At 30.0% G+C, this 24,477-nt stretch overlaps 2 protein-coding genes across 2 annotated transcripts; one reads left to right on the top strand and one right to left on the bottom strand.

Annotated features, from left to right (window-relative positions):
• Positions 1-914: 914 nt before the first annotated feature.
• On the bottom strand, positions 915-20,468 carry LOC132921711 (collagen alpha-1(I) chain-like). The gene is made up of 55 exons (XM_060984880.1): positions 19,924-20,468; positions 17,835-18,677; positions 17,718-17,758; positions 17,366-17,447; positions 17,025-17,227; positions 16,843-16,932; positions 16,577-16,675; positions 16,202-16,247; positions 15,523-15,584; positions 14,475-14,538; positions 13,888-13,964; positions 13,638-13,676; positions 13,416-13,479; positions 13,232-13,285; positions 12,938-13,035; positions 12,750-12,804; positions 12,557-12,619; positions 12,362-12,415; positions 12,225-12,269; positions 11,994-12,038; positions 11,896-11,931; positions 11,723-11,817; positions 11,471-11,545; positions 10,683-10,728; positions 9,923-9,967; positions 9,557-9,627; positions 9,416-9,470; positions 7,256-7,318; positions 6,612-6,691; positions 6,455-6,508; positions 6,329-6,383; positions 6,209-6,244; positions 5,778-5,894; positions 5,615-5,686; positions 5,502-5,537; positions 5,335-5,424; positions 4,800-4,879; positions 4,665-4,701; positions 4,475-4,564; positions 4,246-4,324; positions 4,002-4,065; positions 3,543-3,587; positions 3,438-3,483; positions 3,254-3,325; positions 3,007-3,059; positions 2,838-2,927; positions 2,679-2,760; positions 2,422-2,484; positions 2,256-2,309; positions 2,127-2,189; positions 1,928-2,061; positions 1,687-1,876; positions 1,452-1,630; positions 1,176-1,397; positions 915-1,081 (listed from the first exon to the last, which is right to left on the bottom strand). Exons 1-55 carry the CDS (start codon positions 20,249-20,251, stop codon positions 935-937), a joined length of 5,268 nt encoding a protein of 1,755 aa, XP_060840863.1. The 5' UTR covers positions 20,252-20,468; the 3' UTR covers positions 915-934.
• On the top strand, positions 6,996-9,159 carry LOC132921714 (uncharacterized). Its single transcript, XM_060984885.1, has 2 exons — positions 6,996-8,199; positions 8,540-9,159. The coding sequence occupies exons 1-2, from the start codon at positions 8,097-8,099 to the stop codon at positions 8,884-8,886; spliced, it is 450 nt and encodes a 149-aa protein (XP_060840868.1). The 5' UTR covers positions 6,996-8,096; the 3' UTR covers positions 8,887-9,159.
• Positions 20,469-24,477: the final 4,009 nt, after the last annotated feature.

Here is a 24,477-nt window from a genome sequence, read left to right as displayed (position 1 = left end):
ATTTTCATTTCCTCTTGGAATATTATCATATATTTATCATTAAATTTAACCTTATGAATTTGTATTGAAGTATCATTGGTGGTAGAATGTATTTACCGTGCAACTATGATACATGGTTTGTGGTAGGGATAAAAAGCAAATCCATGCTACAATCAAGATTTTCTAAGTGCATATGATATGTGAGTGGTAGTACAGTTAAACTTTTCTTTGACAAAACAGTTGGCACAGCCACTGTAACTGAGTACCTGTCACCTTATTTCAGCAACACTATTATAAAAGTTGAAATTCTGACAAATGAGTAGTTGTAAAAAATTAAGATTTGTTTGTTGACAATAGTAAAATAGAAAGTAGTTGATACTCTGCTGTTTTTATGGGAATATGTGTACTTTTTGACAATGGTGCATACCTAACTTATACATTACTTTTACCAAGGTATTTATATTTTATAATATAACTAAAAATTCAAACATATCAATTCATGACATGGTTGTTCTGGTTCTTTAACATACGACATATATGTCTGTAAATTGTTAGTCATGATTCATGAGCAATAAATGTAAAACAGAAACCTAAAACAGTAGCGGTGCTAGGTAAGGCCATGGCCCTACCACTGGCCTAACCTTAGACATAATAATATACTCATTTTTTGTGGCTCTACCTAGAAAAAATCCTAGCGCTGCCATTGTCCTAAAAGCTTTTGAGTAAAAATAAAAATTTATTATGAAGGCTCAAATTGTCTAAATATTACCCCTAGACATCACATTTTAAACTTCTACCATTTTAGTTTTATATTGTTTTTACTTACCTACCTAACTATTTTTGTTCTAAATTAATTTTATTTTTTAATATTAATTTAATAAAAAATATTGTGTTAATTAGTTTGATGTTCAAAATATTTAAAGAAATCTGACCAATTTATCGTTTTATTTTTTATTTATACAAAACACACTGAACTCAAATGTATACTAAAACTTTGACCAATTTCATTAAAGTCTCGCAGAACAACATCTACGATCGGTAGGCGAGATGGGCGATCAGTTGTATATGAAATTGTAGTTTTTTTCCATTCATCTGACCGAGTCTGCAAAAACAAAAATTATGAAATATTAGTTATAGAAGGGGTTTAGTGTTACTATTATTTACAAAAGATATACTATATATATATATATAATTACTTTGCATTCATCTTCAATAGCAGAGTATTTCATTTTTGGATTCCCTCTTGGAGTAATATCGGCATCATTAAATCCAACCAATTTCAATCCTTTTTTGTATGATTTCGTTTCCGCATCAAAATAACCAATTGATTTTTTACAGTGATATGTTAAATTTTGAGTAGCCGATTCTGATAATAATTGTAAAAATGTGATTTGATTGCTATCTGCTTTATATGATATCTAGAAGAAAATATTCAATTAGATTTGAGTAAATTTTTTTACACTATTTACAACCTGTCCAGTATATCCAAACTCAGATAACCAAATTTCTGATTGAGGATTTCTATTTGCATAATCTATTGGACCTATATGATCTGGTTGAGGTTTTACACATGTACTCTTTGTAATGCGATCACATCGTACGAGTACCGCGTCACGGACATCTCCTTCATTAGGATCCACCCAATATTCTCCTGAAAGCGTTTGTATTTTATCAATCGTATCAAAATTATTTAAAACATTTTCCTACCGCTTTCAAGATCAGGATAAGCTGCATATAAATCTTTACATGTTTTAGCTGGGCTATCTTTTTCGCCGTTTGGTTTCTTAAACTTCTCAAATGACGTTTTCAATTTGTTATATGCTTTGAATATTAATTCGCGTCTCTCCGTTTCTGTCATTTCATCGGGTTGATCTTGATGCGTACCATCATTCGGTCCCTATTCCAATTAAATGTTTATCTTTTTAAAAATAATTTATTTAAATTTTACCTTGCTATGTCCTTGTGTTAATAATGCCGTAAGCGCAGCCATATCATAAGCCAATGCTTCACCTGGAGGTCCAGGCGGTCCAGGCAAACCAGGTGCTCCTGGCATTCCATCAGAACCTCGTTCACCAGTTAGTCCTTAAATATTTATCATGATTTATTTTTTTTTAAATTTAAAAACCTTACAACAATGATGTACTAACCTCTAGGGCCAGGTTGTCCCGCTAAGCCTGGTAACCCAGGATTTCCATCTTGTCCCGGAGGTCCTAATAAAAATTACGAATTATTTTATTATTCTAATACTCATAAAAAAAAAATATAGCTATTATTACCTTTTGATCCTGGTTCACCAACAGGTCCAGGAGGTCCAGGATACCCAATATTACCTAATAAATTATTAATACAATATGTTTTGTTTTAAATTATAATATTATATACAACAATGCTGATCTAGCTATGACTGTTTTTTGAATAATGTTTATTTGTTAAAAATCTTACCCTTTTGACCATCAGCTCCTGGGGCACCTGGTAGTCCTTGTAAGCCCATTAAGCCCTTATGACCTGTATACATTATAAATCATGAATCATAATACATTATCTATATACTCTAAGCAAAATATATTATTTAAGTGTGTACAATGATGATAAGCGAATGTCTTGAATATATTGTTTTAGAAATACATTAGTTGATACCAGTACTGTTGATACTATGTGTAACATATAGTATTCTAATGTTATAACTTATAATACATTACCTTTCATTCCTTCGGGACCTATTTCTCCTTTATCTCCCTTTTCTCCTTGAATTCCAGGAGGTCCTGCTTTACCTCTTTGGCCCTACAATTAAAGCATACCACAATAAGATCTTACATTTGTGGATGTAGAAACTAACTAAATTAACAACTTTAACTTACGGGAGGTCCTTCTACACCTTGTGGACCATTTTCACCACGTAAACCTCGTTCGCCTGGGTTTCCGATTGGACCAGGTAATCCTTGTGGACCCTATATTTTTATATTATTATAATTGGTAAATAAATTCTTGTATATATTTTTTAATAATAAATAATAATATATAACTTACAATCATTCCTGGTGATCCTGGACTACCTAGATTACCAGGTGATCCAGGTGGACCTGAAATAGTATTCATTTTACACAGAAATTAATTTGTTTGATAAATAAATAACTAAGAAAATTATAAATATTTTGTATGATATATAATATGAAGTTGTTTTTTTTTTTTGAGTTTTTTGACCATGTCAAGTTGATTTTAAAGTAATAAATTTCCTATTTCTAATTATAAGACCAAAATTAATTAAGATCCTAACCTTTGTCTCCTGGTCTTCCACTGATTCCTGGCGCTCCATGTAAACCAGTTGCTCCATCTTGACCTCTTTCACCTACAAAGTATATAAAGTAATTAGGTACAAATTTTAGTTATAATGACAATAAATAACATAGGTACTATTTTATTGATATAAGTATTAAATAAAAAGTTTATAAATTACAAACCTTGAGGTCCCGGTGGACCTGGAGGACCGGCTAAACCTTGAACACCCTAAATAATATTATACAATTTGTTAATTCAAATTCAAATTTATTTAGTAGATATAATACCTGTGAACCATCTGATCCTGGTTTTCCTGGAGATCCCTTTTCGCCCTTTTAATAAATTGAAATACATTTGTAAAAAATAATAAAAAATATATGGTGATAATTGGTAGGTGATAACACGATGAATGAATATTAAAGTATACATTTATATATTATTATTACTTTTAAATTTCATCATACATAAATTAATAGAAAATATATTTATGTATTTATAAAATTATAAACCTAACTGTTCTATATTTGTATTAAAAAATTGAAATTAAAATTATATAATATAATATATAAATATAATTTTGGTAATCTAGATAACTGCGATATTATAATAATGTAAATTTAAATTTTTTTTAAGTATTAAATAAAAATAATAATATTAAAATATATTTTAAAAGAAATTTTAAATAAGTACAGTTTAAATTTTTTCATCTACGGAGCAGGACAACAAAACATAATTATTGTACTTACTGGTAGTCCTTGTGTTCCTCGCATTCCTATTGGTCCTTGACTGCCTGGAACTCCTGTTAATCCCCTGAAATAATATAATACAAATATGTTAAAACAAATTTAAAAGGTTATGCTCAAAACTAATTTTGTTTTTTTGAACTTTGTAAAAGATAAATTTTATATGAAATAAAAAATATAAAACAAATATAAATAATTAAATTTTAAATAAATTAAAATAAATAAATAATAAATATACTTTATTTACCTTTCTCCTATGGCTCCTTGGGGACCAATTGGTCCTGTGGGTCCTGGAGCTCCATCTGCACCAGTTTCACCTTTAGGGCCTACAATTATTGAGTTTAACATTAATAATATGTATTTATTTTAATAGATTAAGTATAGTTGATAAATAATTATAAAATGTGTACTATTATTATCAATTTTATTAATATTTTTAGTACGTTTATTAATTATTAGTTGAATTCGCATATTACCATCTAATCCACGTAAACCTGGTGCCCCAACATTTCCTGGCGTACCCTGTTTACCCGGTTCACCTTGCCATCCTTTTGCTCCAATCAAACCTATATAGAAAATAATATATAATAGGTATGTGTTTTTTTCTTTATAAGGAGTTTAACAATCTTTATATTTATTATATTATGCTACATTTCGATGATATACCTGGTGGTCCTGGGGGTCCAGTTGGCCCAGGATATCCCTAAAATAATTAATGTAATAATAATTTAATCTATGTATGATATTGATAAATTTGTAAATAAAGAACATATCAATTTATAGATGGATAATTATTTTTACCAATGGTCCTCGTTCTCCAACTCTGCCTGGTATTCCCATTAACCCTATATCACCTTTAATACCTTGATCTCCGCGACTACCTAAAATTTAAAACAAATTTAAATAATCATAGATTGGGAAAATTATATTTTTATGTATTCTTAAAAGTCGTATCCGTATAATGTCAATTATTTTTATGAAGTAAGTAGATGTTAAGTGGGCTTTGTAAAGAAAATAGTTTTTTGTTACTCATATAAATATATGTGTATGTGTCGATAGTGAATATCATAAATCAATAGGATTTCTACTTCATTAAAAAAATTATGTACAAATTGGATAGAACATGTATACCATTTTTATTTACTATTATAGTCTATTATAGTTTATTAAAGTATTTCAATGCTAGAAAGCTAAAATGACCTGCAAATAAATATAATAAAAATAATAAAAAACCTACGATTATAATATTATATTATGTACAATTATACGTCTAAAATGAAATAAATAGAGAAGTTTTAAAAAACATTGTATGTTCTTATTTAATTGAAACTATTACCTTTTGGACCAATTAAACCCATGGCACCGGTAAGACCAGGTTCTCCCATTTTTCCAATTGGTCCGGGATTTCCTTGCTCGCCTTTCATTCCTGTATTCAATATATCTTTTAAACACTGAATAAAATTGTAGTTATGATTTGTATTTACAATTAACCACGATACTAACCTGTGTCTCCTCTATCACCTTTTAGACCTGGCATACCTGTGTAGTATTTTAAAATAATGTATTTTTAATTTTTTAATAATTGTTTATTTTTATATGTTATAATATACCCATACCTACTGATCCTGGTGATCCAGGGAAACCTTGAACACCTTGAGGTCCAAATGGCCCTCTCTCGCCAGGTGTACCTGAAAAAGTATTCGACGAGGATAAAAAATTTTCAAATTTTTTAATAACAACTATTTCATAATTTATCATTTTGATTCATGTAACACCAACCTGGTGCGCCGGGCTCTCCTGGAGGTCCTGTAGATCCGGGCTCACCTCGTTCAGCTGGTTCACCAGGTGGACCAATTGGACCAACAAATCCTTGAGGCCCTCTTTCTCCAGCAAGACCTTCATTAATTAATTTGTAAGTTGTTAGTTATTAATTGCTATATATGTATGATATGTAGTTGTTACATTTTAATTTAAAAACCAAATATAATTTAACTGAGACAAATTAAATAATTATAACATAATATATTATGATACGTATTGTGGAATAATGTAGAAATTATTAAATTATTTCTTTATAGAAGTTATTAGATGTATGCCAAATTTGTAAATTTTACTTAATAAATAATGAGTAATATTTCCGAACAAATATTGTTTACTCTGCATTACTTAAATCTATTAATTATTGTAATACTAGACATTAAAAAATTTACCTGGTGATCCTGATGGTCCTTGCGCTCCAGTAGAACCTAAAATAATAGATAAACAATTTTAGGACTTAGGTAAAGTTTATATACAGTATTAAAATAAAAAAGTTAAAATAAATTACACACCTCGTTCCCCCTTCAAACCAGATGGTCCTTGATCACCTCTCAATCCAGGTAAACCCTAAATATATATTATGTAAAATATATTTGTGTCTTATATATCTTGAAAATAACAAATGTATTTAAATTTACCATTAATCCTGGCGATCCTGAATGTCCTTTGTCACCTTTAATTCCTTGCAGTCCCTTTAATGTATAAAATATGATAATTAAATTTAAATAGCTTATTATACCTATTATATTGTTCATATTTGGTATTAAGTAGATACGTTTTTAAATAAAGACTTACAGTTGGCCCATCCGGACCAGCTACTCCTGGTTCTCCTTTAACTCCTTGTAGTCCTGGATGACCGATAGGTCCTCTCTCACCTAAAACATATTTTTATCACATTTTGGTAATAAATTATATCGAAATATTATAACATAAAAAAATAATCACTACTTATTTTTATTATTAAGTACACATTCAAACATTATTTTATTAATTTAATTATTATTAACACAAAAATATAATGCAAGTCAGTTGATGTAGATCATAGCAAATGTACCGGTCAAGGGAGGAGTGTGTTGTAATTGAATATTCACGATCACCGAGCTGGGTAATTCCCGTATATTTTGTATGAGCAACTAATTACTAAATAGTAAATATTAATAATAATAACAGCCTTGTTCCTAGAATGAATAGAATCTAGATAATAATAATATACGCTCATAAGCGTTATTTTGAGAAAAATTCAAACAAAATGTAATACATTAACATTATAGAACAATATACATAAATGTAATTGTTATCAATATTAAAGAAAAAAAGTCATGGGTGGATCTATCCCCTCATCCCCCCTCCGTTTGACCACCACTGATGCAAGTAAACAGTATATCTATATAGCTAAGCAAATATTTTTAGAATTATCATTATAAATATCATTTACTAACCGGGAAATCCACGTTCGCCTCTAGTTCCTGGTTCACCTGGCTTTCCTGCTGGTCCTTGTTGACCTATATAAAAAATACAAAAAAAAAATAATCTATAATAATATTATATAAAGAGGTAAGATTTGATTGCTTGTTTGTATTGAATAGGCTCCGAAACTACTGAACCGATTTAAATGAAATTTGGTACATAGCTAGTTTAGACACTGATACAGGACATAGGCTACTTTGTAATACTAAAAAAGCGTTGTAAGAGGTTGAAATAGGGGATGGTAAATATTATAACACCGTACCCGCACGGCGTTGCCCTCAACGTCGGAGTCGGCGATGACATGGGAGTGGAAGTTTGGGCGGCCAGATATGGGCCGCTGCCGTACACACCGCCAAAACGCCGATAACAGTCGTACCTAACCTGAGATGACTTTTACCCAGGCAACACCGGGTAGGATAGCTATATATTTATATATTTAATGTCGTAAGCATTTTGTAATAGTTGTATACTTAATATATTCCTTTATTTTGCATTATTGAATAATACCTAATCTATCTTGTAGAGCCTACAATTGCCCTATATTTCCGCCCTTATATAAAACAAACGTACCTAATATATTATATTTTATATAATAAAAATATTATCTGGCTGTCATCACGCATTACCCACAAAACTACTGGCCATTAATTATTGACATCGTACGTGTTGTTTATAAGTAGCTAGGCAAATATTGTTGACAAAAATATATAACCTATTCCATAATATTATATGTATTATCATTCGACATTACTACATTTGCTTCAAAACATATCGTATACTTTTCTAAACCTAGCTTTCGTATAAAAATCAGATATGCTCACGTTGGGTTTTTTTGCATTGCCATTCATAAAGAAAATATGGAGTATGAACAATACCTCATCCAGCGGCGATGAAAAATACAGTAAAATATCTGCAGGTAAATAATTTATCAAAGAATATTAGTCATATTGGAGATTAATTCGAATAGTTTATAAAAAAATGTAATGGTTTATAAAGTAATGCAAACATATTTTTAACATATTATGTAAGTTTATCAGTGGTGTGTCCAGCACAAAATAATTGGGTAGGCCAGTTTTGTTCTGTAATGTGTAAGTGTGCATAAAATTATTAGTGAAGATTGTTCCTATCACATGGAACCAAACAGTCAAATAAAAATTGGGTAGGCCCGGGCCTAGTCGGCCTACCCTGTAAACACACCACTGAAGTTTCTGCCCTCAGCATATAATTATATTGTACCTACTAACTGTCCTTTCTAGACACAACATTCCAAGGAGGCGATGCCAAACCGCCGCAAATAGAAGAAGATCAGGTGGATCGGATGTCCACCGACCTAATACTGCAAAACCCGGTGTGGGCAGCCATATATCGTAGGGGTTGGGCAGATAGGTCGGTGGACTTCCAGCGATCACAGGAGCTGGGACAACATGACCAACATCTTGATGTGCCTAATATGAACTCGGATCCTACATCGGAATCTTCCGAACCATCACCAGTGGTGAAAATCCGGACGGAAGCGCAGCAGGCACGGGTACGGAAAAATCTCCTGAAGCTAAAGGAGAAGAAAAAGGCCAAGCGGCAATTGGCTAACGAGCAGAAATGCTAGTTAGCCATGCCGCTTGTGCCGATTTTGGACCCGGACGCTTCAGGGGTTTTGGACCTACTGGTAACTATGCCGGTACAAGCCAGAACCGAAAAAACGTATGGACCAGTGGCCTTAGAGCCAGATCCGACAACACTACAGTTCGATTGGGTGGAAGAAGTTGAGAAATTTTTACAAGATCACCCAACTTGGAATTCCCTATAGTAGCTGTGTTCTAAATTAAATATTGTATATTGTAATTTTTGTAATAAATAGTGAATTATTATTGTTATGAAATTGTTTCTGTGAATAAAATTTACATTAAGAAGATAGTTAGGAGTAACTTTCAGAACATATCGTAAATATTGATAAAAGGTTATCCGAATACTAACGAGTAACTGACATCAAATGGAATGTTCGGAGATCATTATCAAATGGTGAAAATATTGTAGCATACTAGCATTGTATGTGTTATTCACTTAATATGTATGAATTGTATACATTCTAGTTTATTATTAAATTCGAAATAAAATTAAATATTCAAACAATTTACCTTGTTCGCCGTCTTTACCAGGTTGACCAGGATTACCAGGTACTCCCGGTACACCCTAAATCAAATAAATTTATAACTTCAATATTGAATATGTTATGGACATTATTGATTTAAATTTTAAGTATTTTAAGTAGTACTAACTTGTGAACCAATGGATCCGGGTGGACCAACTGCTCCTCTTTCCCCGTCCAACCCTGGCTTACCAGGTATACCTTAAAACAACAAGTATGTATTATATCATACATTTAAGTAATAATATAACATAAATCATAATGGTATGTATAAAATTAAAAAAAAAAAGTTAAAATATGTAATATGAATATTATACTTACTCGTAATTAATAATAATGGCTAAGTTGAATAATTATATTATCTAATAAACCTTATTGCTTATTTAAAAATAAAATAAAAATTATGTACTATTAAGAATAAAACTACGTATCTATATGTATTTTTTAGAGTTTATAGCCTATACATAACTTAGTAAAATTATGGTACAATACTAACCAGCATTGCCTGGAGGTCCTTCTTTTCCTGAATCACCTCTGGGTCCTTTAAAATAAAATGGATTTGTATAATACAATTTTATTTTTAACTAGCTGCATAATATAATTGATCCAACGACGTATTTTTTATCATATAATTGTAGAAATTTTATTCCAACTTTCCAACTGCATATATTATGTTTAATTATATTCGTGTGATTAAATATTGTTTCCTACGGATTAGAGTTTATACTGTGTAATATAAAAATAATACAGCCAACGTTTAATGATTTTTCGACGCACCAAAACTTAACAAAGTAATCATATAAGTATGATGTATGTATCTAACACGGTCAATGCATTATTAACTACTACGACATAAATTTTAAAGCACGCGTGATAACATATTTATTATTTTTAATAAATATTCTTGATCATGTACAAGTGTTTGTTTTTATATCAGTTATCAGTTGATGGGCAATTATCGAGCTTAATAAACCAATAACTCATTGACACTACAAGAAATTATAATGGTTCACCAAGTTATCTGACAACGGTATTATATTATGAAATATGATTATTAAAATCCATTAGACGGCGCTAAGAATAGGCATTTTAGCTACATTGCGGTATTGGTGTTTAACGGTATGTATGTATAGGTATTACTGTATTGGGTACAAATTAAAATTATGAAAATAAAAAAATGTTGTTATTAAGGTTTAGGACATAATATTGTTTAACTCAATTTTCATAGTTTATTATACAAATAAATTTACACAAACCTGGTGCTCCTGGAGGTCCGATTTCACCAGCTGCTCCTGGTTCTCCCTGTTGTAATACAATTAGTTATTTCTATGAATTATTATAATGTATTTATATAATTAATTAAATGTATATGTTATATATTGTTTCGTATACGATTTACTATAAGCTTTATAAAACATACATACAAGCCGTATTGATTCTTTTAAAATAAACTTTATTTGTTTCTTGAAACCAATTTTATAACATAACCTAACACAGTTTTAAATAATTTCTATACGTTTTTGGAAAAATTTTATTTTTTATTTTTAAATAATAAGATTGTTGTGTCGATATGTGTTAATATATTATGTGTAAATTTAATATTTTCAAATAATATATTAATAATTTACAATGAAAATATAACTCTTTAAAAAATGAAAAATCACTTTGTATATATATTGTAATATACTTATTAACGTTAATGAGTGTATTAAGATATTATTAAAAATAGGTAAGTCGTAAGTATAATGTTTGATAACTCCGATTGTTTTTCATAGGTATTAATATTATTAGTTAGCTGATTTATCAAATGGCAGTAATTTTAAAAACATTTAAATAATAATAATATTTTTTGTAATTGACCAGTTATTCGTTTTTTGCCTTTATTGTCTTGATTATGTACAATTTATAAATAAATGTTTTCAATAAATTTAATTACCAACGTTCTCAGTATAATATTATATTAATGGATTATCTATCAATGTCAGAATTTATAATTTTGACAATAACAATTTTTAAACAATGTTTATGAAATATGAATACTTACAGTTAAACCTTTATCACCTGGTGGACCTATTGGTCCTGGTAAACCTTGTAGACCTGGTGATCCTGGTTCTCCGACCTATTAATACAATATTTTAATTTATTAAATCAATCATTACATGGTATATCAATTTTGTAAATATCTATTAGTATATTACAATTTAAGATAACATACATTTTTATAATTTATATGTATTTATACATTATTACATATTGGATATCAGTACCTAGTTATTTATAATAATAAAAGTTTTACCTTCCCATCTGCACCAGGTATACCCCGTTCACCTGGTGGTCCAGACTTTCCTGGAGGCCCTGGTTTACCTATGGATCCACTCAAACCTTGAAGACCTAAGTATAATTGTATTTAATATATGTTAGTTATTTTAGATGTATTTATAAATAGTAATAAATTATAAGACTTCAAACCTGTCATGCCCGGTCTTCCAGTATCACCAACAGCACCTACAAAATGTACAATTGTTTTGAACTTTTTTATTCATAGAAATCCTATAACCGATAAATACCTTTTGGACCAGGAGGCCCTTCTGATCCTCGATCGCCCATTGATCCTAAAAATTATTAACAGTAAATTGTTTTTACTTGGGTCAAAGCTTTTACTAATTATAAAAATATTGTATAATGCTGACATAGTGACATTATATAAAAAATAATGTATACATAAGTATAGTATAATATTGGTATTATCATTTAATATTAGTTAATATTATAGTATCTTATAAAATCTAAGTCAATACCTTTGGTGCCTGGCAATCCATCTGGACCAGGTAATCCACGTTCACCTAAAAATAAAATATATAGGTACACATTTACAATAGGTAGAAATAAATTTTTGTAGAATAATAAAATTTAGTTAGTTTAGTTTTTAAATTACCTGGTAAACCACGCTCGCCTTGAATTCCGGTTAATCCACGAGGTCCTTCAGAACCTAAACAAAATAAAATACTATTTTCATAAATATATTACGAATATCTGAAGAGTTCTAAAATTAAAAATAAACTTCTTAATTTATTAAAATAACATATATTTATTACTATAATTTTAATTTAAAAATATTTATATAATGTACCTTTTCTGCCTCGTTTACCTTCCGGCCCATCAATACCAGGTAATCCTCTTGGGCCAGGAGCTCCTAATCATAGATTAATTGAAATATATTATTTTAAATTTTATTGTTTAATAAAAACAGTTATGTAATCGTTATATTAAAATATATAAGCTTGAAGAATTTAATTACAATACTAAACGATAATGTATCTTACCAGTTTCACCCTTTATTCCTGCTTCTCCTTTATAACCGCGCTCGCCATTTAACCCCTTTGAAGAAAAATAAGTAATATAATAAGTAATAATAATTTTTTTTAAATTAATTTTCTATTTTTAATACATTTATTAATAATAAAGAAAAAATTTAAGAGGTGTTTTTGAGTAATTAGATTACTGAACTTACGTCAGCTCCTTTTATACCAGGTGGTCCAACACTACCCGGTTCTCCTGGAGCGCCTCGAGGTCCTGGCAAACCAGATGGACCAATGGGCCCACTAGCTCCTAAAATATATATTTTCCAAAATTAAGTTTGTATTGAACTATATTACTTTTAACTTAATAAACTTAATTTATTAAAAACTAATATTAAAATTTGTTTTTAATAAAACATAATGTTTACCAATTTAAGTTTTTTTTTAAATATGCAAAATACGTATTACTAATTTTGATACTTTATCTAAATAATAATGTATAATACCTGGACTGCCCTTTTCTCCTGGATTACCATCTTTTCCTGGTGTTCCCGGGATACCTACATATTTTATTTTATATTAATCAATTTATTTTAAGTTTATTATTTGTATAATTTTTTTAATCATTTCATTTTACAATTTACATATTAGGTATGACAATAAAAAATAAATATTTAATTGTTTACATACCTGGTTCGCCTGATTCGCCAGATTTTCCAGATTCACCTCTTGGTCCTTGCAAACCGAAACCGCCCTGTAATAATTAGAAGACATATACTTTTTAATTAGTTTTATGTTGATAACAGTAATATTAATTATTGTAGGTATTATTATTATTATAATTATTGTTTAATTTTTATAATTATAATAATAATAATTTTAATTTAAATAAAAATTCAACCATGAACATACCTTCGGTCCTGGTAATCCTATATCTCCTTTTGCACCAACCTATAGTTAACAATCATTAAATTCAAAATATAAGTCCATTTTTAACTTTTAAAAATGTTTAATAATACTTAACATATTCTATTTATAGAAATATAAAAGTATAAAATAAAATATGATAAAAATATTAGATCATTTAAAAATAATAGGTATATATAATATTTGTGACAGTTAATATGAAAATATTTATTGTAATAAAAATATAATGACATACCGAACCCGGAAATCCTGGTGGACCAGCTTTACCAATATTTCCTGGAGGACCAATAGCCCCGGGTAAACCATCAGCACCTAAATTTTTAAATGCAATACTCATATAAATTATAATTTACCATTGTATACATAATATAAACATTTATTTCATTGAGATTGGTGATATAATAAATACATTTAGTGTGTGTATTATCTTCATTACTATTTTATATATATTTATTTATAAATTTGTATGCAATATTAATATCATTCGATTAATATATATTTTAATAAGGTACATGATTAGTAAAAATCTGAATTTAATAATATTTATAATCAATATAAAAATGATTTTAATAATTGTTATAAAAATTACATTGAATAATAGTAAAAAATATTTAAGATATTTAACGTATTGAACTGCTGTGGAAATATATTTGTTTTACTAAAATAATAGCATTCGCCATTATTTTATAATGCAGAATGTCTTGAAAAAAATCATTTAAAACATTTTTCCTTATATTATTTGTATTAGAACATCATACATATTGTAAAAATAATTTTATTTTATTTATTAATTATATTATATTTATATATATGTAAGCAAACCTCGAATGCCTGGTGGTCCAGGAGGTCCTTCTCTGCCTCTTTCTCCTCGTGCGCCAATAGGACCCTACAACAAAATATGAATGTAATGTATTAATTACTGCTTAATGGTTTTACAATAATGTGAGTGTTTTTTTTTTTGTGTTTGACACACAACATTTTAACAATAAGTTTCAACCATCTATATTTCTATAATAGTAAAATAAATTAGGTACCGATAAAATGGTAGAATAATGACTACCTACATAGTATAGTGTAATGAAAAATATCCTTAGTATTTAATAAAGCACAAAGCTAACTCAGAATCATTTTGTGAAGATATGGATGAAATTATTTATCATTGTCCATTGAATTTAAATTTTATATATATAGTTAACGAGGTATCAATGACGATGAAAATCAAAATTTTCAAAACTCAAAATTAAAAAAGAAAAAGTTTTTGTAACTTTGACGTAGACAAACTATACTTTCGTGGAACACAAATTTATTGTGCACCTACCGATTAGTCGTACTATAGTCTATAATATTATTTACATACACGGACAAGTGGTCGATAAGGCGTATGACACGTGGTATTCCGGATCACAGTAAATTTATGCACCAGATTTAATTTTATTATGCCACGCCATAGCGATAATTGTCAAAACAATACACCATATTGCATGTTATAATGTTTTTCTCAATTTATTATTAATTTATCATTTTAAAAATTTAAAAAAAAATCTATGCACATTATTTTTTGTATGTGCATAAAAAATTGTGTTTATTAACACGTTACATACCTATCAAAATATTTTTTATGCACCACCTTACGAAAAGCCTATGGCTACTATTGTTTACATTATACAATTTTTATGAATTAAATTGTACCCCTATGTTCTATAGGTTCTATTAACAATAGTTTAAATTGTTGATCTTAAATGAAAATAATTTATTGTTATTAAATATCTAACAAATGTATGGATTATTAGTTACCTAAATACATGTTATCTATATTTTTGGTTCTTAATATCTATAAACCTAAGTATTAGATTTAGATTATAATACTTACTACTGATCCAGTAATGCCGGGTTGACCAGGAGACCCTATGGATCCTTTTTCACCAGTTGATCCTGCAATATTAATTACAAACAAAATTACCAAATATATTTAAACAAGAGTACAACCAAAAGTAAATATTATTTTTGTTTATAACGGAATATACTCGTAACAGATATTATTATTTATCATCTTAAAATATGTAAGTTTTATGATATCATACGTAATATGCACTCATTGCACTCTACTTAAACTTTTTAAAATGGATATAATTTTAATTTTAATTTCAGTAAAAAAAGTATTTTTATAATACTTTGGAATTTGATAATGTTTATTACATAAAAGGACACATAAGCTATTTTAAATTAAGTATCTTGGTTCAACAAGTCATTATATATATATGTATGTATATTATAAACAATAGACAAATTATATTATAATTAAATGACTATATATTAATAATAGTATAAATATACTCGTATAATATCATTGTATATTTGGATGTTATTATGATATTAAAGCAATATAGCACACCTATATGGCTATATGGTATACGCATATAATAGCATTTTCATATAAACTAATGTAGTAACAATAGTAATGTATGTTGTAGGTAAATATAAAATCTCCTGAAAAACAGCAATTATAGCACGAACAATAGTTTTAAGATACTCATATACTCGTATGTTACCTTGTTCGCCTTTTGCTCCATCGACACCGGGGTAACCAATATGACCCTATAAATTAAAAATATAACAAGTGTACAGTTCTTTTACTCTCGATTTCATAATTATTTTTAAATTATTATATAAAGATAATATACTTATATATTTCCCTGTGAATATATTAAATATTTCCATTATACGTATATAGATGATTGAGTAAATATATTCAAATAATAATTTAAGTAAAGGTAGGTTTCCAGGGTACGGTTAAAGAAGTTTCTTTATAAAGGTAGTAAAAAGATAAAATAAAAAATAAATTTTAATAAAAATTGAATTTAATAAAATATTATAAGTAATACATTAATGATTGATGTATATAAATGAGTGTGTGTTTCAAATACCTTCATTCCTGGTATACCTGGCATTCCAGGTAAACCTCTAGGTCCAGCAGGACCAATAGTGCCTGGTTGTCCTGGTTCTGCATCATGGCCTCGCTCGCCCTAAGATAATAATTACATTTATATATACTATTTTAAGACTTTTATAATGTAAAAAATCATAACATATAATAATAATATTAAATATCTTTAAATATTTTCAATTTTAATAAAATATATTTTTATTATAAATTGAGTATGTACTCGGTAAATAAACATTATACACTTACATCCCTACCGGGTAGTCCAGGAATACCTCTAGGCCCAACTGGGCCAGCAGGGCCTGGAGCACCAATATCACCAGTTTCTCCACGAGATCCCTTATAAAATATAAATAATTTTTTAAATAAGAAAATTTGAAATACGTTTTTTATGAATATTATAATAAAATTAAAAACTAAAAACTACATACTTGGAAACCTTGGGGTCCAGGAGGTCCTGGAGGACCGGGAGATCCTCTCATTCCAACCGGACCAACTTGTGCTTGCATAGTGTGAAATGCTTCAGGTGGATAACCACTATTGATAGGACCTTTATCTTGATTTCCGTGAACTTGAGCTAATTGCTGATAATATGTACTAACATCCGGAATAGGTCCGGGAAGTCCGGGCATACCTTTAACATATGTTTACTTTTAGTTTAAGGTATTCTTTTATATTATAATTAACTAACATACATAAAATGATTTTAACATGAAAATAAATTGTAAATTAATGATAAATATTAGGAATGTTATATATATTAATTATTAACCTGGAACTCCCGGTGCACCCGGGACACCTCGTTCACCGTATTGTCCGGGTTTTCCTGGTTCGCCTTGAAGACCTGGTTCTCCCTACACAATTATATCATACGAATATAATTAGATTGTATTTGCTCGTTTCGTAATGAAATTAGTTATAAAAAACGAGTATGCATTTTAAATTAACAACGCAAAAATGTAACTAATTGATTGTTATAATGTAAAACATATTAAATTTTTTAATCATCGCCTTAAACCACTTATTTCGTTTTAATATTTGTAAAACCTAAAGCAGTGGATGGGCTATTTATATTTTTAGTAAGTATAGCACTTTTATATTATATCACGAAGGTAGGTACTTACTCGAATAACTGGAACTGAATAGAACGGTGGTATCATTGTAGCTATACATAAGAAATAAGAGTGTAAAATAATATACTTATACGTTTATATAGATTATAGTTGTTTTATTGAACTTACTTGATACTTGTTGGAAATTACTATCTATGGAAATATGAGATTCTTTGATAAATTCTTGTTTTTTGTTCATGACGGTTTTATTTGATAACGACCTATATGGTGTAATTTTCATTGGTTGTTTAAATGGTGGTTCACTAGTAAATTCTTCAACAGGTCGTGGTGAAATATATGGTTTCCTAATTATTGTACTATATTCTGGTTGTCTAGTTGTATACGGCATTTCAGTGAAATCAAATCTTTGAGATTCTTCGGGTATTTCTGCAGGTTTTTCTAATTTTAGGGTGGGGTTTTCAGGATTTTCAGCTTGTTTTTCAAGTATTTCAGTGCGTTCTTCTGGTATTTCAACGGGTTCTTTTGGTACTTTCATTGGCTCTTCTGGCCTTTCAACGGGTTCTTCTGGTACTTCGATTGGCTCTTCTGGCCTTTCGACAGGTTCATCTGGCCTTTCAACTGGTTCATTTGGCCTTTCAACTGGTTCACCTGGCCTTTCAACTGGTTCATCTGGCCTTTCTGTGGCTTCTTCTAGCCTTTCAGTTATTTCCTCGTGTCCTTCTGTAGTTTCTCCTGTTCTTTCTGTAAATTCTTCTTGTCTTTCTGACGGGTTTTCCGACCTTTCTAAAGGTTCTTCCGGTGTATCTATTGGTCTTTCTTGAGAGTTGTCTGGTGTTTCTGTTGGATCAATTGGTCTTCCTGATTCTTGATCAGATCGTTGAGTCGTTATACTCCAATCCGAATACTGCTCTTCTTGATCAGGTTCTGTGGGTTGACTATCGTAAGCTGGCTGTATAGGTGGTAATGAAGTTTTGGGATATGAGTCCAACGAAGATTTGTTCATTGATTCGCCTAAAATAACGTTATTTTAATACACGATATTAAAATTCTACCAAGCTAATTATTTCCTAAATTGTTTTTCCTATTATTCATTAAATATTAGGAGGTATTATTCAAGAAAATACATAATAAACGATTCAATAAATACTAATTATTTTATAAATATTAAAATTAGGTAATATTTTAATTCAAATAAAAGATTTTATCGAGGAAAATTTAAAAAAACAGGAAAATCTTTTTTCTGTTATCTAATTCTATCCATCAATTTTAAACAAAAAACAATAATAATTTTTTAAATGTATAATATAAATTATAGATGCATTATATTTTATTGTTATAACTGTCATATCGTTGATAATTTTACACAATATTTAATAAACAAACTATACAGTGAACATTGCATATGTTTATTATTGTAATCTAATGATCGTAATTTTATATAGTAACGGTTTTTTTGATTTTTTTTAAATATGCAAATTAGTTCAAATATTTTTATTTTAGTAAGTAGTTATAATGATATCTATTATACGATAGTCTAAAATAGTAGATTTTAAGTTTAAAATTACTAAATTTAGAATAAGATGTTTCACTTCAATGTACAATATTAAATGGGTGTATAAAACGTTGATCTATTTTTAGCATTAATAACGATTTTTTTCTAATGACAATTTAAATGTTTATGTTAGAATAAATATTATGTCATTGATAAAAATCGAAAACTTTCTCGCTTTGTTATGTTATCAATCTTATTTAATATTTAATGGGAAAGGAAATTATAATATTGGTTGCATCCTACGTTCACAGAACACTGAAAGCATTTTTAAATATTCCTGAAATTTCGTGGAAACCTGTAGTGCCCGTCGGGTTATTTCACCGCTACTGCCGTAGACATACCGTCTTTACTGTGTAAAGCACATGTGATGTGTAGTACCTATATAATATGTCACGGGCACTCTATTTCGAGACATCATCAAGCCACAAAGTCACTTTTTTTTTAAATTATACAGGAGATCAAAATAATAATCTCTCATTCTCTCGCACTGTAAATAATATATTATATTTTTTGGAAATCATAAGACGATTTTTTGGATATTGCACTCCGTACGGCTATATCCGTCCATAAATAATAATAAAAAATGTTTTAAACGGAAAACGTCGTGATTTTTTGCCGTTTCGGGGAACGACCGTGACATTTATTTAAATATTTGTTATATTATTATGTATATATAATTATACGACGAAAATATGAGTATCGTACGGCGGTCGGGAACGACTGACTGGGACGGTCTCATCGTCGTCGTCGTCGGCGGCGGCGGTGGCGGTGGCGGTGCCGGCCGCTTTTGTGAATCTCCGGTGTCCTCGTACTCTTCGTCGTATGCGTCGTAGTCGTCGGCGTCCGTCGCGGCGGCGTTGGTGGCGGCGTCCGCGGCGTTGCCGGTGGCCCTGTCCACGGCCACCGTCGACCCGGGACGGACGCGTCTATCGTGACGGCGGGCCCCCGGAGCGGCCGCGTCGGCCACCGGCAGCAGCGCCGCGCAGGCCAGCAACAGCAGCGCGCAGGCCACGGCGGCACTCGGGCCGTGCATGAGGCGGCGACGCGCAAACACACACGCCGTGAAACAGATGTGATGGCACGCGTGCCGCGCTTGCTGCAGCGGGACAAGCGGCAGCGGTGGACCTATGCGGGACGAAAGTGCGCGCGTATGCGGCGGCAGCGACGGCGGCGTTGCGGTATAGTAAAGCGCGCGAGGCGACACGTGCAATCGGTTCGGCGGTCCGCGCCAATGTGAAAAATAAAAATCGCCGGCGCGCGGTCGACACGAAAAACCGTATGTGTGCGCGCACCGACGCAATCAATTTACATCTATTTATCGTACATTTCGTCTCATTAGAGTAATATATATCATCTCGATTATTATTATTATTATTATTATTATTATTGTATTCCGCCGTTGTCGTAATCATCGTATACACAAACATTTTTTTTTTCTTAATCTATAAAACTGGTGTGCGCGTCCCGATCGCGGATCGTGCCCACACACGGAGCCCGGCGGGTACCAATGACCCCACTCGGCCGCCGTCTCGCGCGCGTCCGAACCTCGGTAAACGGACCGACTCGCCGCGGCTTCCGGTAGACTCGCGGACCGCTGCAGCTGCTGCTGCGTCGGTGATAAAATATATAATATTTTGTGCAAGCACTCGTTGCGATCGTAATTATAATGCGCGCGATCGACGAGACGATGTGCATTTAATACTATATACCGCGAACATACTACTCACCCCGTGCATATTGCGTATGCGATCAGTGACGTGATCGAGTAAAAAACTGTCGGAGAGATGAGAGGAGACGCAAAATCGAGTCTGTTCACCAAAATCGAAACCGTATCTGTGCGAGTGTGTAGGTTCGAATTAGCGCTATAGGCACTATAGGCACTGCAGTGCCTATGAACAGTTTTGGGTCCTTCAAAAATAAAATGTGTGGTTACTATATTTTTTTTTTTTTTTTTTTTGTCACAATTTTCGTTTTATACTTAACTACGAGGGATAAATAAATATTTAAATTAGTGTAAAATAATTCGTAAAATAACGCATAATAGGAATTAGAGACGCTGTTCGTAGAGCCAAGGCTTTAACTGAAAAATAATTTTGGGGGTCCAACATTTTTTTTAAATATAAATACTGAAAATTTATAGTCAATAACCTTTTTTTACAACTAAAATATTTCTATTTTTAAAAAGTTGTCGGGGGTCCGGACCCCTGAACCCTCCTACCACCAGTTACGGCCTTGTCTAGGGCCTACGATTTTATTAATCTGGGCCTGACTGTGTGTGACTGTGTACCTTACTACAGTTTGAATGCCAACTAACTGCATTGGGCTTTGATGAGTAGGTATGCTTAAGAGCCGTGCAAAATGAATAATCTAATTCTAATATATATCCTTAATATCAACTCAGTTTACAGTACTTAATACTTACCTAGTATATAGTATATATAGGTAAAATGTCCATGTATATACTTTCTCCGAGCCTAAATAAAGGAATAAGGTTATATATTATATTATCAATATGATTGTATTAATTTAATAAAAATAATAATAATATAATAATATTATTTGTAAGTTTGTAACAGATAAACTTGGTGTACAATTATGTTTTAGCGTCTCTTGAAATATATAGGTGTTACAGACTTAGGACTGACAACAAAAGTGAAAAGTTTGATTTTTTGAAAATTATTTTATAAATATTAATATATAAAAAAATATATATATCCCTATATACGTAATTTATATCAACATAGAATATTGTTAAAAAGACATCATCTATATACATGAAACACAATCATGTTGCGTTTTTCTTTATGTAAAAAGGTAAAAGACTACAACTACATTTCGCCCCACACAGCTACTTATAGTTATATTATGCTATTTTGGCTACATTTGCTGATGATACTGATACAATAACTCAATTAAGTCTAATTTCAACCTAATTTGAGTCTCGGGAGTCAATTCAAACTCGCCTAAAGGAGCTATATACAAGTATTCAACTAGAGCTTAAACAGGGGAATGAAGGTAATGTGTTTCAATAACACCTTAATATCCAGAGAGTCTTTCTGTTGGTTTACAACTGTTAAAAAGGGCATTTCCGGAAAACTGAGTATTTTTATAGAATAAAGCCAATAGAGGCACTAGTTTTTTCCATCAAAGCGGTAGTCTTTGAAGAGTTAAAATAAATGCAAGCAAGTTTCCTATGCGTGTTTTTCCTACTAGCACCAACCAGTACCAGAGGCGTAATTAAAGAGGATAGACCCTCCCAGAGCCTTATTTTATTAATATTTTGTTATATTTATAATTTAATAGTAATCCAACATCCAACTATAATATTATAAAAAATATAGTGTTCTTAATAAAGTTTAAGATTATTTATTACTATGATTTTTTTTTTTTTGGAAGTGAGATAAAGTTTACAGTTTTCTATTAAAAAATCCTTTATCCCCCCTTCCCCAGACAAATTCTTAATTACGCCAAATGACCAGTACCAAATTATAGTATGGTACCCGAACCAGGCATGCAATTAACTTAAGAATAATATGATTTTTTAACAAATAGTTACCACAATAACTAAATCAACCTTGACAAAAGAATCACGATGTTAGCTATAACCATTTAAATACAAAATCTTTCAATAACGTTGTAAGACCTCACGGATTCCGCGTTTCCTACATGTTATCAATTTTATACCTATTCTATTCCTTAATATTTGAAGTAATGTTTGGATGGCAACTCCTTAACTCAAGTCCTTTTTTTTGTATCTATCTATTTAATACTGTACATTAATTTTATGCAAATTGTAATTTGTAAGTATTCGTTTTCTAATAAACAAAAAAAAAATACGGCGAAAGTATAATTACGAAACACGGACATTTTAACCATAATTGATACACCATATACGTGCGTGTTTATGTAATACATATTATTGTATATATTTAGCTGCGTTTGTGTTTCATAATACAGCGAATAATTAAATAATAACTTAATGTAAATATATAGATACTATAGCATTCTAAAGTCATAGGATTCACTATTCAGTAGTTGATTTATTGATCACTAATATATTTTAATCAATTATTGTACGTTCACGAGTTGTTAGTTAATTACACAATCGTTAAATTCGTGTATAAGTTCAAAGTCCAATTCATGCTTCCCAATCCCAAATTGAATACTTTATAAGCTTCATAATGCTGATTTGTGTTTCCATTTCAAATAAATAACATTTATAAAATTATTCTAAACCTTATCTATAATCCCAAATATTGTCAGTACTGACAGTACCAATATGTGTTCTCACTTTTCCAGTGTATCTTAAAATGAATATATATCAGTCATAACTCCTCTTCCAATTGAATTAATTTTAATGAGTTCGAACTTTGAACCTTCCGACTAAACTTTAGTTATCAATTAAAAGATAACATTTACTGATGATGACAATCATGATGACATACTACGCATATATACTTAATGTAAGAGATTGGAGTATATATATAATATATATGCTATGAATCGATATAGTAAGAACACAGATTTATAAGCCTCTTCATAAGTCATGAACATTCTTCCTTTAGATCGTTTATACCTCTAGTTCAATGACTTCTCTTTAATATTACACACTAATAGCCATTTGCGTACTTGTGAGTCGTTATCGACATGACTGCACATAATATTTGCTCTTAGTCTAAATGTTAATATGCCTAGAGACAACTAGGTCCTAGCTAAAATGAAGTAAAATAAGTATTTTTGAAATACCTATTTAAAATTAAATATTAACATAAAATATTTTCTGTTGATAAATAGTACAGTCTTATAATCTAAAATAAAATTTATGTAATGATAATAATAATTCATTGATTATTTAAATTTAAAATAATCAATGGAATATTATTTTTATCGAGAACATTGGATCAAAACACTAGTATAATAATTAATAAGTACATAATAGTATAATTATTTATAATTAATGGTTTCAATTTCCAATAGATTAGGAAAAAATGTTTCATGTATAATAGCATTATTTTCATAATATTTTAGTGCTTATGATTTAACTCAACACGAACAAAAGTTAATATAAACTGATTCAATTAAAAATTTCAAGTTTCAATATAAAAACTAAAACTATATAGGTAAGTCCTACCTAAATTTAGTTTTGTTTTCAATTTAACTATGTGTGATACAATTTTTGTTTTCAGATATAGGTAAATGGTTAATATAAAGTTCCTTATAAATTTTTTATACACCAAATAAAAAATATCAATAATACAT

This window comes from Rhopalosiphum padi, chromosome 2 (assembly GCF_020882245.1).
Source record: "Rhopalosiphum padi isolate XX-2018 chromosome 2, ASM2088224v1, whole genome shotgun sequence".
NCBI classification, from domain to species: domain Eukaryota; kingdom Metazoa; phylum Arthropoda; class Insecta; order Hemiptera; family Aphididae; genus Rhopalosiphum; species Rhopalosiphum padi.
The sequence above is the reverse complement of the archived record's forward strand: the minus strand, read 5'-3'. Positions and strand labels throughout refer to the sequence as shown.